This window comes from Hemicordylus capensis, chromosome 5 (assembly GCF_027244095.1).
Source record: "Hemicordylus capensis ecotype Gifberg chromosome 5, rHemCap1.1.pri, whole genome shotgun sequence".
NCBI lineage: Eukaryota > Metazoa > Chordata > Lepidosauria > Squamata > Cordylidae > Hemicordylus > Hemicordylus capensis.
In genome coordinates, this window is record NC_069661.1 from 173,497,229 (window position 1) to 173,515,000 (window position 17,772).

Genomic DNA, 17,772 nt, shown 5'->3' on the forward strand with positions numbered 1-17,772 from the left:
TACAAAATTAGTTTGTTACAAATGGGATGTCCATAAATAAGAACAATATTCTGATTCAATAATCATCTTAATTAGGGCTATACACCCCAGCCATTAGAGTTTATGTTAATGCTATTACCATAACCTTTCCAGTTTCATTAGTAACTTTTTGTGATTTAACTCATTCGGTTTCTCCAAATCACTTTGAATCAAATTTATCTCCTTTTCCCCTGCTGATATTAATACCCAATAATTCTGATTTGTTATAATTTATTTTATAACCCAAGAGAACTCCAAATTGCCTCAGTATTTCTGTAAGTGATTCCAGTGATGATTCCATATCTGTTAATATAACAGCCACATTGCTTATCCATTCTGGCACTTGTTATTTGATCATTTCTTCTTAGTCCTAGTCATTGTTTCCATAAGTAATGCAAATAGTAAAAAGGAATGGGTGTAGCCTTGCCTGGTTCCTCTTACCATAAAAAAGCACCAGATATTGCCCCCCATTGCTTGCTATTTTAATCATAGGACTTCTGTATATAAGCTTTACCCAGGATATGAATTTGCCACCTAAACCAAATGCTTCTTGCATGGACCACAAAAATGAAAGCTTCACTCTATTGAATCCTTTCTCTGCATCTAAAAATAGTATTGCTGCTTCCTTGTTATTTGGTTCATGCAGGTGTATTACTGTAATTAAACGTCTGATGTTTGTTGCCAGCTTACAGCTCAGAATAAAACTAGACTAATTACCATCAGTATATGATCCTATTACTTTCCGTAATCTCTTGGCTAAAATAGATGACCATATTTTTAAAACCTTGATTTAGTAATACATTTGGTCCGAATGATTCTGGTGCTTTTAAAATTTTTGCCTGACTTTGCAGTCAGTATAATTTTACATTCCTCCCAAGACTTTGGGAAGACTCCTTGACTCATGCATGTACTGTACAGGTATTATGTTTAAAAGGGGTGAAGCAAAATTCCTTGAATATTTTTATAAAATTCAACTGGAAACCCATCAGGGCCAGGCACTTTGTTATTACGTTCTTACAGTCTTGTAATTCCTTCATAGTTACTGGAAATTCTATTAATTCCAGATGTTCCAATGTAAACTGAAGCAAAATAGCCTCAGAGATGGACTCAGCAGTTCCTTGTGATGGTTGTCTTGAGGTGTAAAGGTTCCTATAATAGGACACCAGTAGTTTACCTATCTCCCTAGATATAGTTGCTGATTTGTTTGGATATGTTATGTAGGGAATCATTTTCCCCCCTTCTAAGGAAACCGTTTTAGCCAGCATTTTTCCTGGCTTATTACTATATTTTTTTAAAAAAGAAATTGCTGCTTCATAAAGTTATACAAATTTCTAAGAGCAGCTTCCCATAAGGTTTCCAGTCACCTAGCTACAGTTAACATTCAAAATTATGGCTTCCCCTGCTTTATGCTGCCTTTCTAAATTTCACATTTATTATGCAAACGAAATGAAGATGTTTTATTTCTACAAAAGACACATGTAAGGCAAAAAGAGGGGTATTACTTGAGCAATTGAAGTTAGGTGAAGTTTATGCCTCAAGCAGCTTACCTAAAAAGGGTTGCATAGGAAGAACAGAACTCTTTTGGAGGTCCATCAAATAATTAAGAATAATGAATGGAGATATAAAGGCTATTCACATGAGCAGCCCTATCCAGGTTAGGGAAGCCCTACTGGAGTAGGGCTGCTTATGTGAAGCACCAGGATCAAGCCCAATCTCAGCACTGCCTTCCCTGCAAGCCTGGGGTCATACCTGTGGCAAAGGGCACAAGAGTTCCCTTTACCCAAGGTATGGGGTTGTTTGCATGCTTGGGATACAGGCAGAAGCCTAGAGCACTAGACTCACGGGGGTATCCCCCGATGCACCACACTCATTGCGTGGTGCATTGTAAGATGTCCGGAGACCAGGACGCATCATCCTGGCCTCCGGAGTTCCATGCTGTTTGGAACAGCATGGATCATCTGGGAGTGCGAGCTGTGCTCTCAGCAGAATTTGGTTGTCTGTGGGCAAGGTAAGTTGGACCCTGCCTCCCCCACCCCCACTCCCTGCCTAATTGTTTTAATAGCCTCATATTGTGCTTTTACGATATTTAGTGGGTCAAGATGGTAACCCTGGTAAATATATATGCATCAAATGGAAATCACAGCGTATACTTCTCATCATGTCCTTTGTGGAAGAAATGGCAACAGGGCATATCATTCAATGCAGTTCAGAAGTTTTTTCTGGATAAAGTAATCATAATGTATCAACAGCAATACTTGCAAAATCATTTTTAAAGGAGGTAAACAGAATAACTTAACATATATATGGAGACATTGTGATAAAAATATGAGTGTATTTTACTCCAATCCACATGGATCTTATTCTAGAATAGACTTTTTCATTGTTACACCAGAAATACTAAACAAAACATAAGTAGTACTATCCAGTAGTTTATTCAGATCACGCTCCAGCTGTATTCATATGGAAATTAATGAATAACAGGGGTTCACAACAATAGAGACTGAGTATATTTTTGTTAAGAGATCCAGAGGTTAGTAAATTTATAGAGGATGCATATAAGGAGTATTTTGAGACTAATTTAGCCGTAACCTGGGGTGCAGGGAAAGCAAAATTAGAAGTGGTATAATAAAAATTTTAAAAAACACAAGAGTTGAAAGAGAGAAACGAAGCAGAGGTTACTTGCAATAACATCTTTCCCTTTATAAAAGTACAAGCTTTATGCTATTTCTCAACTGCATGGCATTGGCAAATAAGCAATGAGGGTTATATGTTGCCAGTCAGCTTGATTTTGGGGTAGCACAGATAGCACCCCTCTATATGACTTTGGATTCCACTGAACAGTGCAAGGCTACAGGATAATAGTTTCCAATCTGAACTTTTTACCCTGCTCGGCTGTTCACAGCTGGTCGCTTGCATGAGCAAGCATTGGGCAACATGCTTTGGGTCAAGTCAGCATTGAGATAAGACATTCCTGCCCCTTTATTTACAGAGAGGCACCAGCCTGCGAGCTTTTCAGAGGGAAAGCATTCAGAGAAGAGATCCTCTCTTTTGCAAAGATAAATAACTTGAAGCACTTTTCAGGAATGGCATAGGTAACATTCCCCATCTTGTTAGGTGCATTCCCCACCTTGTTAGAAGGTAATACGTAGCTGACAAAGCCCCAGGGCAGAGACCAACTCATTAAAAATGATGGCCATCTATATTTTGAACCTGAAGACATCTCATCTTCAGAGGAGAGCTGGTCTTGTGGTAGCAAGCATGACTTGTCCCCTTAGCTAAGCAGGGTCTGCCCTGGTTGCATATGAATGGGAGACTTGATGTGTGAGCACTGCAAGATATTCCCCTCAGGGATGAAGCCACTCTGGGAAGAGCAGAAGGTTTCAAGTTCCCTACCTGGCTTCTCCAAGATAGAGCTGAGAGAGATTCCTGCCTGCAACCTTGGAGAAGCCGCTGCCAGTCTGTGAAGACAATACTGAGCTAGATAGACCAATGGTCTGACTCAGTATATGGTATTTTCCTATGTTCCTATTTCTATACTCAGGTATAGCTATTCACCTCACACACACTTTTGCATAGCTTATTCTTGCCCTTTTGTCCAGCAAGTTACACCCAAAGGTGATGAAGTCCACACAGCTAAGGACACCTTTGTTTTGTATGAATTTCTCCTCCTCCAGGGAGGGAGAATGGCTTGGAAACTGCCTCAGGGCACATTTTAGGATATATTTTCCCCCGGGCAAAGGACATGGAGTCCTGAACTCATTTCGAAATCGGCTTGGATCACAATATCATGCAGGCTCTCAGACATGCGAGTGGTAGTCCTTCGCTCCTTGTTCTTCTTCATCCCCGCTTTTCCTGCTTGATACTTGTGAGAAGGCCCACCTATATAGATGCAATGAACACACCAACTTACTGGGAAGGATAGGTAAACTAACATCTTGCCCTTCAAAGCCTCCTTGCCGCTTTTCTCCCTTCTCTGCTTCCCTCTCCACTTTCAGGCACCTTTTAAAATAAATCTCTAGGCAGGCTCTGGTTTAGTACGTCAGCCAAAACCTATTGCAACTAAGACTTACATTCAGGATGTTAGCCATATTCATTACATTGCCTAACCAAACCTCTTTTTCCTTCCGTATCCCCAGTTTTACCCTTAATAAAGCTGCTAAACTATATTCCTTCCTCCTCATCCTTTCCAATATACCAAAACTTGCTTAAATCGATACTGGAACCAAACTGCTCCCCAAGCCAAGCTAATCTCCCCAAATTAATCCAAAAGTAGAGCTGAGGTATCTAGCTAGCACCTCGGCGCAGTTCTGGTAACAAATAGAATCAGGCACACTGCCTACTGCAATCTGGCTTGGCTGCTGAGATGCTTCACAAGATTTGAGAGTTTATAAGCACTGCATTACGGTCTGTCATACTCACATAGCATTTTCATTGTTGCAGGTGTGGATTCAACTGTGCCGTCAAACATCTCTACACAGAGAAGCAACATAAATGTCAGAGTTTTTAGTCACTTTGCCTTTGTTGTATGGTTTGGCAGGTGGGGCATGACTGCTGCCATAACCTATACCATCCATACAGGGTGTACTAATTGATGTTCTGGTATTGCATTAGAATTATTTTGTATGAACTTTAGAAATGGCAGCCACCATCAGGATTTGGAGACAACTGGAGACATGCCGGGTCAAATATTTAATTGGTGTTTTGTGATGTTGTAATTGTTAATTATTATTTTATGTAGTTTTATAATTTCTGTTTTAATTGTTAATTGATTTTAATGGTGTTTTAATGTAAACCACCCTGAGCCTTCTGGAAGGGCGGTATAAAATTTTTAATAATAAATAATACATAAATAATAATAATAAATATGCTTGCTAGTAGAGAAGGGTTAAACATATATACAGGGAAATTTATGTATATTTATTTATGATGGACTGAAATGATAATTCCAGGAAGCACTCAGGCATCTTTTACCAAGGAGTGAAGCAACCCAACAGGGATGGAGAAGCTTGGGGAATCCAATGGACATGGTTAGCAGCAGATAGCCCATAGTTCAGTGGCTTGGGAGATGTATGAGTTGAAATTGATATGAGGGGTAAACCTACACATCTAATTTGAATAGTTATTTCACTCATGCCACTTTGAAAACAAGGTAACTGAGAGCTCTTAATAGCATTTGTGCAGGATCAGTTCAGTTAGAGGAAGGGTACCCTACCACTTACCCTCCATGCCTAGTGCAAGGATGTGTGCTCCTCCACCTCAGGTATTCAAAACCTCCCTGCAGCAGCATGTGAAGCAATAGTAGGGCTGTGCATGAACCAGTTTAGCATCCCTTTTCTGGAGCACTGAACCAGTTCAGAAGTCTGGCATTCAAGATGGGGTTTTTTTTTTAGGGGCAGGGAGGGTGCCCTTACCTGCCCTGCTGCATTTCCCCCGCTGGTGCTCTCCCCACAAAAGTGTCAGTGTGTGTACCCTGGCCATTTCCGGTACAACACTTACAAGGGCTGCAGGGAGGTATGCTGAAGCCCTACACTGACACTTTTGGGGAGAGTGCCGGTGGGGAAAATATGGCAGGGAAGGTAAGGGCAACCTCCCTTCCCCTTAAAGACACCCCGGGCCCACACCTCCTGGGAGTGCACGAACCAGTTCGTGCACATCCCTAATCAATAGTGCAAAGTGCTTTGAATTCTCAGTTGCTATAGGCTGCTTTCATCCATTTCCATACTCCCTGCCCCCCTCAGCTTGAACTCTGTACTAGCTTTAATTACATGCAACACAATTACACTATAGATCAGTTTTGCTAATGGAGAGGCTCCCTCTCAGAGAGAGAGAGAGAGAGAGAGAGTTAGAGTTGTTCAGTTTGTTATTTTCTGTCCCCAAGCACTTTGATAAGTTTTCTGCTTTTCTCTGGAACATATAGTGCTACATTTCTGTTAAGCTTCAGATAATAACACTAGAAGTTGGACATATATGAACTATGCTTTTTGCGACCACTTTGGAACTAAAGCACTTGCAAGCACTTGAAGAATATGTAGACCCCAGGTTCAATCCCTAGCATCTCTAGGAAGTGCTGCTGTTAAATATCTACCTGAAATCGCTGCCATTCAGTGTAGGTAAGACAGTAGAGACAATGGTCTGATTCAGTAAAAGGCAATTTCCAAGTATTGGGGGATATAATCAAATAACCTTGCCTCCACACCTCACAAGTGATGAAGTACGGATATACCTTAAGAATGGGCACAAGAAGAGAGAGACAGAACATACCCATAAGAAAATAAAACAAACTAGTTCTATTCTGGTTTTCCTTCAGTAAAAATACCAAACACAAGCATGCAGTTTTAGGTGCAATTCCACCTAAAAAGAATTGTAAGTAGGATTAAACTGATCATTTCGTGCTCATATGACAGATAAATTATAATACAAGCACAGCGACTAAAATTTATTTCTTCAGCAACTTAAAGTTCAGTGTGTTATTGCAGGGGTAAATTATTCCACTCCTAATATCCAAGACTTTCCAAGTAAACAAACAGAATAGTCAGTGCAGGGTGTAACAGGAAGCCCTACTGTCTGTTTCTGTCTACAACTACCAGCATATGCCGTAAAGTTTTAAAACACAACATTAAAACTTACTACACGTGCATTCAAAATAAAAATTCTTTATTTCAAAATAGTGTTTTATAACAATTGATCCAGTTAAAAGAAAGTTCATAAAGTAAACTTTTTAAAAAAGAGTTCACAATTCTTTGTAACTGAAGACCTCCATTGTGATTGAAGTTGATAGATTAGGCAATTAGTACATTGTTACTTCAATGGCATTTTTGCACTGCTCAACTTATAATAGAATATTGTTCTATTAAGATTGGCTCAAAAAAGACAAAGATGTTCAATTTTAAGAAATTAAACATAGAAGGTTTTTTAAACTATTCACTAATGTGCTCTCCTGCAGAGATAAATATCATAAACTGTTAATATTTCTATGACACATAGTAGCAGGATATATTTAGCATGTCAAACAAATCAGTGTCAACTTTTTATATTTGGAATAAAAACTGTTACTAATCAGATAACTCCAAATAATTTGAAGGATTGATGCATCTTGAGACAGACAGAACTTCTGCTTTTAATATTTTGCACTTGAGGGGCATATAGTGTTAAATTTGAATAGTCAGAAATTTTAAACACAGCATCTTGTTCTAGGAGGGAGAACTAACTATGTTTTCCAGATTTTTTTTTAACCTAAAAATGTAACACAAGCTTTGTTTATAGAGTATTCTAAAAGATGAAAAAATTACAAATACATCATCCAATAATGAAAACACAAATCTGAATAACGTATTACTAGCTCAAACATTACAGTAATTCATTTTCAAAAGTGATACTGTATTCTCCTTAAATATTTCTGGATGAATTAAAGCTCAATACATATACTATTTTTGAAAAGCAAAACATATACTAGACAGTTGTGGCAGAGTTGCAGCCAGAAAGAAGCTGTCCATTTCACCATTTCAATGCTAAAAAATTTGCTTGGCAATGTTGAAAATCCTTGTCAAAGAATACGGCAATCTACTATACAGCCTGTTGTGTCATTTAAGTCATGAAGAGTATGACTGCCCATGGCAGCACATATTCTTTCCCATCAAACATAGTGCAATACTGCCAGTCAGGTAAAAAGACTTGCCTATTCCCAAAACACTGAAATTCCTTCTTGTACATCCATGGCACCTTAGTTTCACAAGAGCCATTACGCTTAAAAAAAAAAAAAATGCACCCAGGCACTTCCAGCCAATCTACATGCTTCTTCCGTTTCCAGGTATGCTTCAGTCTTCTAGAAGTCATAACTGAGTTCCTACTGGCCTGATCCTGAGCTCAGTGGTTTATTCAAATTTTTTTTAAAAAGATATCCAAGTTTCCATAATGAAGTCATACCAGTGTAAAGTCACTATTCTTACTCCAGAGTCTTCTCTCGAATGTAATGGACAAAAAATGAGAATCCAATCCTATAGCTGTAACAGCAACAAAAATGGAAAAAGCTACCAGAGGAGGGAAAATATTCCCTCTGCCTTAAAATACGATATACCAAGAAACAGGCAAGTAGTTCCATAATTCAGTAGTAAGCATTGGTAAATCAGTATTTGTAGGTTCAGGATTAAATTTTTCATTCTTTTGGATTTTTATTTGCTACACACAGATCAATCTTTACAATGCAAAGAGTAGAAAACACATTATTTGGATTTTTAAAATGTGGTCTAAAGACTAAAGCCAAAACAAAGCCAAGACCATTGAGAAATTTGGACTAACAAAAAAAGATTTAGATTACCAAGTAGTATATTTAAATTGAACTAATATGTAACAATAAAAACTCACATATGTGAAGGTAAACTAGCACCATATTATTCAAACACATGGAAATGTTGTTCAGTTGATACACAGGGGCCAGATTTTGATTATGTGAGGAAAAATGTTTGATACAAGAAAAGAAAAACACTGTGCTTCCTTCTGATTTCACTACATAGCTATATATTAAAGCTGAATACAGAGTAAGATAAGCCTTGCTTTTAAAGAACCAGATCACCTTCAAAATACTGTATTAAACCTTTCACAATATCCTTTTAAAACCTTCAAAAATCCACTTAAATTTAATTCATTCTATGCATGGGGAAGCACTTCCTATACAGCTCATCCCAATTTCTTTTACCCAATTCTACCCTACCCAATTCTACCCTAATTCTACCCTACATACAACAGACATGATCATTATTCATTGACTAGACTGAGAACATCATCTGGAAGTGACTTAAGGACAAGAGTTGGTTGGGAGTGCGAAGCACAGGAGCCAAAGGTGTGCACGATCCTTTCCTGAATTGTTCTAAAGCTTAGAATTTACAGTTATTGAAACATGATATACAGGTGTTGTTTTTTAAGCAAAACACAAATTTAAAACAGGGCTAAACTGTCTTTAAAACATGGCCAGGTTATTAGTGATGCAATTTGGATAAACTTAAATTATGTATTGTACAGATGGGAAATGATTATAAGTGTCCAAAACCAGAGCTTACACTGAGCAATTCAAATTACTGTTAAAACATTAAAGGATATAAAGCAGTCCTATCAACAGAAAAAGTTACTTATTTCAAAACAAGAGTTCTTACAATTATTTGCCATAGAGAAAGTCAAATATCAAAAGAAATTATTATATTAAATATTACTTTGTTTAAAGGTTACTCCAATCCTGCTGGTTCAATTATTTCCAGAAACTTGTATTAAAGAAGTTAATCAACTGGGCTTTCATTTGTTTGTTTTAAGATGACAGGGAATTCTAAAGGGCCCAATCCTTCTGTCTTTATCCAGGCTCAACCCTCTAACAGTTGATTCACCTGTTAGGTGAGAGCAGAACCTTTACACAAGCAACCATGAAAAGGTTCACAAATTAGACCATCAAGCATTTGTTCTTATTGGTTTGGTTTTCAACAGTTCTTTAAAATGAAGTTAACAGTGCACATAACTAGGCTGCAGTGAGGGTGTAACAGTGTCCTTCAAAAGGGTTTCTTCTAAAAACAAGAAGAGCCCTCTCCAGTTTTTAACAACAACAAAAAAGATACAAGCCATAAATATGCCAAATGTTTCATGAAGGAAAACAAATCCCACAGCATTCCATGCAGATTTCCAAACAGTCTGATGATTCACAACAGGCATCCATTATGCCACAATCCATGTCACATGGGCAGTTGCAGTCATCTCCCATTTCCTCCCCACAGCAGCAACAGCAGGCCTCAGCTGGGCAAACGCCACATGATGCTTGTCCCAGGACAAGGCTACAGAGGGTGACGAATTCACAGAACAAGCAGGCCAAGATACAGTGGACACAGCAATCTGGTGAAATGTCCATGTTTCACACATGGGATGGGGGAAGAAAGAAAAGGAAATTAAAGTTATATTTTATATGAAAAAAGGACACCAAACAATCCAGACAAAAACTGCTTTTTTCTTCCCACATTACTTAGCTTGTATTCTGTCTCCTGCTCATGTGCTACATGAAGACTGCAGGTATTTTTAAGAGGCACAATAATAATATAGTGAAAGAGCAATGTATTCAAAGAGTACAGAGCTCTGACTATAAGGAGAGCTTGGTTGCCAACATTTGTGTGTGTGTTTAATTCCTGTCCCTTGGACACTCTGCCTCCAAGGGTCCCTTGGCTTTTCCCTTTTGAGGGTATCCCTTTCTTGCTACACATACACACAGAAAACAACTTCCTCTCTTGCACGGAATATTTGTGTGTTTCCCCTGCTTCCCTGGGGGTGCCCTCAGCATACCAGAGTCAGTGGACTCTAGTAACCAGGAAATTAAACAGGCAGGCACGCTGCCTTCTCCTTTCACCAGTAACTTCACCCACTTGGCTCCCCTTCCCTGCAACTAAGGGCCTTGCCTCCTTTGCCAAGAAGGATGTCAGCATCTGCACTGATCCTCACTCTCTAGATCCACAGACCAGCCTAGGATATCAGTGTGTGGTCTCTCCCCTCCCTTTTCCTTCCCCCACCCCTTCTCTTGCCTCTGGCCATGTGCACTAAAACAATATTAATGTATTTTTGAGGACTAGCCTACAAGAGCCAGGCCTCCACTGGGATCCTCTAACTCTTTAAGGGACAGTCAACCACAGATTGTTTTGTAAATCACTGTTTTCCAATAAATTTCAAAAAAACCCTCAACCTTGCTTTTCAAGAAACCTTTCCTGACTCCATAGCTGCCCTTATGGAGTACCCTAACATTAGAGAGTCTTTACCCACAGCCAGTTTATTAATAACATGAGTGCATGCATGTCTGTACCCAATTAAGAGTCATTTTCCCCAATTTAAGCTAAAGCATAGACATGTTAGCTACCATGCTTCAGAACAAACATGGCAACAGATAAAGCATTCCCCAAGAGGTTGTTGATATTGCTCCTACATTAGACAAGTCTTATCCAGCTGGCAAACTGTGGGATGTAAGCGCCAAGTGAATAGGGAGGTGTGGGTGGCTGGGGTGTCCCTTATAGGCACCTATATACATGGAAATACGTGTATATGCTCACCACTCAATCTATTTGCTTTATTCCTTATGGTGGAGATGGGGAGAACAAGAGAAGAGGCATTACATTACAAAGGTTACCACTCCCTCACCATCTTTATCAACTCTGTTCTTTTAAGATTCCCTGCTATCTTGTTAGGCTAGTGCTCACTGTTACTACTCCAAAACCGACCTCTATGCATTTACAGTCCCCCAAAACCAGGTTCATGTTGCTCTGAACCCCAATTCAATTTTGAAGCAGAAGCTACAAAGACAGGCTGGAGTAGTAGTTATTCTAAATGTTGGGAGTAGCCTTAGGTTGCTGCCTCTGGACACCATCATCAGCACCAGATGGGCATAGTAAAATATTAGCCCTTTCGCACGAGCAGTGAGAAAGGGCTACTGGGTTTGCAGGGAGGAAGCCCTAAAGAGCTTACCTCCCCAAAGACGAGCATACTGTTGTCCCTGGGAGGACGGATCACCCACCCACAAGAGCACCGCCTGCTGCCAGCAGCTCTGAGAGTTGGAGTGCTGGAACACATCTTTCCGCATTGCCCTGCACCCCAGAGCTACAATAATGCACAGCACAGTACATTATGGAGATCCCCTCTCCCCTCCTTGAGTCTGCCAGCCATGGCTGCTTGCAGTCACAGCATGGGCGGAACTACGATCTGGCAAGGGGAGACAGTTGTCTGGGGGACCCACTGCCTCGAGGGGCCCTCCAGAGACATGTCACATGACTCCCCATTGCCTGCTTCTGAGCACCTGCAGAGAGTAGTTTTTATCTCAGTACAGTGAGAGAACACAACCAGCCCTACTGGGAAGTGTGCATGTGTGTATTCAGTGAAATGTATTTCCAGGCAGCATACCTATTTTGAAATATCAGATTTAAATCCTTGGGGGCCTGGGGTGTGCAGAGGCCCTGGACTTTGAGGGGGGGCATTTTAAAATCCCGTATCTGGGCCCAATCCAACCTTGCTATGCCCCTGAGTCACAGTCAACAGATGACCAAAAAAAAAAAAAGAGAGAGAGAGGTTAAGGGAGGGCTTGTTCCCTTAACCTCGTTTTGAAGGGTGGCCCCGTAGGTGGGTTTGGCACCGTGGTGCCACTGGGATCGGGCCTGATCCTGGCAGTTCACACACACGTGCAAAATCGGGCTGGGCTCCCTTAGCCTGGTTTTGCACCCATGTGTGAATAGCCTCGATACATGTTTCCTATCTGCATATATCAACATTTTGGTTTAAATATTTTTATACTCTTATCCGTTAGCTTATTCCTACAAACAATTGAGAGAAACATGCAAACACTTTAGATTCAATGTAGCCTGGAAAGGAGCCATGAGAAACAACATTTCTCATTCCTGTTTTCTAGTAATCTAGAATAGTGAGAGAAAAAGATTGGGTTTGTGTGTTAAAGGGGGTTCTTTACATGAAGAATAAATGTCCCTATAAGTGACCTTCATCCAAAGCACAGCAGATGTGACATATGACGTGAAGCTGGGAAGTACAAGTTCAGTGAAGAGGACCAAAGCCAGATTGATGGGGATTAATTAGCTTGTTGTCATGGAGATTGTACTTGAATAAATGTAACACAATTTCCACTCTGATTTTTTTTTTTAATGTAAAGGTGGAACAAACAGTTGCATGGGTTTCCACACCTCAGAGAATTAGCCTAGTATTTTTATATCCTGACAGCTGCACGCAAAATGTAAGGGGGGAAATGTATAGAACATATACTTAAGATAATGTCAATGATGTGAAGATATAACCGGTTAAGAATGCAGACATTAGGCTCCTGTAGTGCACAGACAGTAACCAAAATAAGAGGTGTATTTTTGGCTCAGTATTCAGGCTTCCAAATGAAGCCCAGTTATAAAATGGCAGATATGCCCACCTAAAAATTTTGTTGGTGGGGTGATCTAGAGTAACTACTTCAGAAAAACAAAAAACTAGAAGGCTAAATTTTAAATCTGAAAAAAGACACAGATTCTGTTAAGCACTCCATTTGTATAAATGGACAGAAGGCATAGGTCTAAATAAAGATACTTCATTCTTGGCTAATTAGCAATGGCTAAAGTGGTCTATGCATGCCCAATTACACAGAAAAATGGGGCACTAATTATTCTAACTGTGGGTACGGTTAACAGGTGAATTTGAATTGGAGTTTTTTAAATTCTCTTATGAGCATTCTGTTCACTTGGGCTGGGCAAACTGGGCTATTTTTGTGACTCCATTTCAAGCTTGCATCGCTAAAACAACTTTCCTAACATATATTGACTCTCATATGAACACAATAACATAAAAACAGCCCTACTGGATCAGGCCCAAGACCCATCTAGTCCAGCATCGTTTCACACAGTGGCCCACCAGATGCCGCTGGAAGCCCACAGGCAGGAGCTGCTGGCATGCCCTCTCTCCTACTATTACTCCCCTGCAGCTGGTATTCAGAAGCAACCTGCTTCTGAGGCAGGAGGTGGCCTATAAGACTAGTAGCTGTTGATAGCCCTCTCCTCCATGAAGTTATCCAAACCCCTCTTAAAGCTATCCAGGTTGCTGGCTGTCACATCTTGTGGCAGAGAATTCCACAAGTTGATTAGGCATTGTGTGAAAAAGTACTTATGTTTGTTGGTCCTACATTTCTTGGCAATTGATTTCAAAACACTGGTTGCAATGCATTAGTCTCACTGAAGCGGTGTATAGCCAGAGTGGGTGCTCTAGGAGACAGGACCAATACATAAAACCAGGGCTGCACAACTTTGACCTTCCAGCTGTTTTTTGAACTACAGCTCGCATCATCCCTAGTGGCCAATAATCAGGGTAATGGGAGTTGGAGGCCAACATCTGCAGGAGGGCCAAAGTTGTGCAGCCCTGCATAAAACTCTTCCATGCAACAAATGATATTCAAAGGAGGAAAGGAAAGAGGAAACCAGTGAGGTGACTAAGTTGGCAGATGATACCAAGCTATTTGGTTTGGTGAAAACAAGAAATAAATTGTGAAAAGCTCCAAAAGGGGTCTTTCCAAATACAGTGAATGGGTAACAAATATGGCTCAGTATCAATAAGATGAACCATAAAAACATGACTTGTCCCCTTTGCTAAGCAGGGTCTGCCCTGGTTTGCATTTGAATGGGAGACTACATATGAGAAATGCATGACATTCCCCTTAGGGGGTGGGGCCACTCTGAGAAGAGCATCTGCATGCTTGTATGCAGAAGATTCCAAGTCCCCCTGCTGGCATCTCCAAGATAGGGCTGAGAGAAACTCCTGCCTGCAACCTTTGAAAAGCCGCTGCCAAGCTGTGCAGGACCAGTGGTTTGCCTCAGTATAAGGCAGCTTCCTATGTTTCTAAAAATATAAATAAACTGAACCACATACATAAGCACATGTGTATAAGTTTGTGTGTGCATGCGTGTATACACATACACGTACATATACACTTATGTATGTTGAACCACATACAAAAATTACACACACACTAGGGCAAATAAACTTCACATATTCTCCAAGCTGTCTGTGATTAACCAGGAAAGAAAACTTGAAGTTCTGGTGTACAGGCAAGTTCTATGCTTGGGATAATTAGGAAAGAGATTGAAAACAATCATTTATAAAATATAATATAATGCCCTTATACAAATGTATGGTGTGGCCACATTTGGAACACTGTATACAGGGCATTCAAAATGATCAAGGGACTGGTCCTTATGAGAAAAGCTTTGAAGCTTTATAGCTTAGGGGAAAAGGTGCATAAGGAAAAACATGATCGAGGCTTACAAAATGACACATGGTTTGGAGAAAGTGGATAGAGAAGTTTTTCTCCCTCTAACACAAAGAGGAGGGGATGACTCTGACTGGTAGAACATTTAGGCCAGACAGAAGAAAGCATTTCTTCACACAGCACATAATTAGTATATGAAATTTGCTGTCACGGGATGTGGTGATGGCCACTAACTCAGATCGCTTTAAAAGGGGCTTAAACAAGGAGGACAAGCCTATCCATAACTATACACAATCTCCAGGTTCAGAGACATGCCTTTGAATACCAGTTGCAGGGGAGTAATGATGGGAGAGAGGGTATGTCTTCGCCTGCTTGTAGGCTTCGAGGAGGCATCTGGCTGGCTACTGTGGAAAATAGAACAGTGGACTGACTACTAGGACTATGGCCTGATCCAGCAGGACTGTTCCAAAAGCCAGCCCCTACATCACATCAACACCACTACAATTCCTATCATACTTGGCCCAGAGCCTGTAGTATCTTATTTTATTAATTACCCCACAGTTTTTAGACTTGTATTTCACTAATCATAATCTTAATTTTAATGAGTTTCATTAGGCCCTAGTTTTAAAGATAGTTATATACTTATTCCTGTTCTATCTCTACTCTGTTAATCTCTCTACAGCTTCTAGGCTTAGCTTGCTGTTAGCTTATTTTACTAACTGCCCCACAGCTTTTAGAGTTGCATTTCATCAATCATAATAATAATATAATCATATAATAATTTTAATGAGTTTTATTTCATTGTATCTGTACTGTATCCTGTGCTGGTCTTTGACCGTAATAAAGATGATTGACTGATACTTGGCCCAGCAGTTGGACATCATCTCTGTCTATTAGCCAATACAGCAGGGGATGATGTGAGTTGTAGTCCAACAACAGCTGCAGAACCTTAGGTTGGCTATCCCTGATCTAAATATATACAGCATTACACTGAACTGTATAATGAAAAGGACACAGAGATGCCAACACAAATGGACACAGAGAGCCTAATCCATGGATTTTCTTGATGAATATCCAGTAACAGCCTGTTTGTAACCAGCCTCCATAAATGTTAATCAGAACATGAGAGCTGGATTGCAATATCCTGTATAGCATTCTAATTTGAACATTGGCCAGCCGGATACTTATATAAGAAGCCCACAAACAGGGCATGAAGGCAAAAGTCCTCTCCCAGCAACTAGCACTCAGAGATAGACTGCCTCTAAATATGGGGGTTCCATTCAGTTATCAAGAATAATAACCATTTGATAAGCCTATCCATGAATTTTCTAAACCACCTAAGTCAATGGCATTTTGTGGCAGCAAATTCTGTATGCTAATTACGTGTTTCATGACAAAGTATTTCCATCTGTCCTGAATCTACTACCAACCAATCTGATTGCATAACCTCAAGTTCTAGAATGATGAGAGGATAAAAGTTTCTCAAGATCCAGCTTTCTACACTGTGCATAATCTTAAATATCTTTAAATGATCTGCTGCCTGTCAATCATCATTTGTCAAAACGAAAGCCTCAAACATTCTAACACTTTCCTCACAGGGAAAGTGCATTTGAATTGCCCTTTTGTGCTCTCTTTCCAGTTACACAATACCATTTTGAAGATGGAGTGGCTAGAACAGTACTCAGGATCCCAAACCATATATACTTATATATTTTACATTTTATATCCCGCTCTTCCTCCAAGGAGCTCAGAGCGGTGTACTACTGTACATACTTAAGTTTCTCCTCACAACCCTGTGAAGTAGGTTAGGCTGAGAGAGAAGTGACTGGCCCAGAGTCACCCAGCAAGTATCATGGCTGTCTGAATGGAGATTTGAACTCGGGTCTCCCCAGTCCTAATCCAGCACTCTAACCACTACACCACGCTAGCTCTAATATAGTAGTATTATAATTTTCAATCCCTTTCCTAACACCAGCTTCAGCAGAGGGAAGAAGAGAGTGGAAGGGAGTGTTCCACCTGCCCTGTGTTATCTTGCCCTGGATGGTGGTGAGTAGAGCTTGTGGTAAGTGCCAGCAGCTGCCTCCGCTCTCCTGTGGCTGTCTCTCTTGGAGAGCAACCTTGCTGCAGCCCTCTGTTGGTGATAGAGCTGTAGCGCCCAGGAGGAGGGCCCAGAGTGCTGACTCAGCAGTTTCTGCTGGGCCCTGCATCATTTCCTGAGCTGGCAGTATAGAACAGCATGCTGCTGGGCAGTGATGCCACCGAAGGGACAACACCAGAGGGGGTCGCTCCTTTGGGAACCACAAGGGCAAGGGCTCCACTCTGCTGGCTGGGAGTATCTTCTTCTTTATATATAATTCACTAAGACATACCCATGGCTAATCCCTTATGTGGACCTCTCACGAGAGTGTGCAAGCAGCTGCCCGGATAGCGACAGGGAAGATGAGCCAGCAGCAGGACAGAGGCAGCGGCTGGTCAGCTGCTTGGAGGAAGTGTGGCACCAATTTTTTTAATCCACCACGGCATCCTCTCAATGTCATCCAGTGGGGCTCTTCCGGGTGGTGCGGAGCCTTTTGAAATCTGGCCCTGGGCAAGATTATTTTGAACCCCTGGTAGCAAACTGTGACGCATTTGCACAGCACTTTGAGAGTAAATTCACTCACATTCACAACGAGTTGGGACACGATGGTTGATACAGGATCATTAGGAGAGCTGCCCGGAGTAAAATGGTCTAGATTTGCTGGAGGAGTTTCAATTATTGGTCCCCAATGATGTGGACAAGGTGTTTAGTAAAGTTCGGCCATCCATGTGCATGCCTGATGCTTGTCCTTCATGGCTTATTAAATCTAGTAGAGGAACCTTTTAGCTGGGTCCATCAGGTTCTAAACACTTCATTGAGAGAGGGGGAGGGGGTCCCAGCTTCATTGAAGCAAGCTATTATTCAACCACTCCTAAAGAAACCGTGTCTTCCCAGGGGATACAAACAACTATAGGCCTGTGGCCAA

At 40.7% G+C, this 17,772-nt stretch overlaps 1 protein-coding gene across 5 annotated transcripts in view; it reads right to left on the bottom strand.

Moving 5' to 3' along the window:
* Window positions 1-6,651: 6,651 nt before the first annotated feature.
* Window positions 6,652-17,772, bottom strand: part of MDFIC (MyoD family inhibitor domain containing) — an 81,028-nt gene continuing 69,907 nt past the window's right edge. For all 5 annotated transcript variants that reach the window (XM_053257226.1, XM_053257228.1, XM_053257227.1 and 2 more), the window contains one exon: window positions 6,652-9,885. In XM_053257226.1, the coding sequence (XP_053113201.1) occupies window positions 9,638-9,885 (248 nt within the window). In that variant the 3' untranslated portion in view covers window positions 6,652-9,637. The remainder of the gene's footprint in view (window positions 9,886-17,772) is intronic.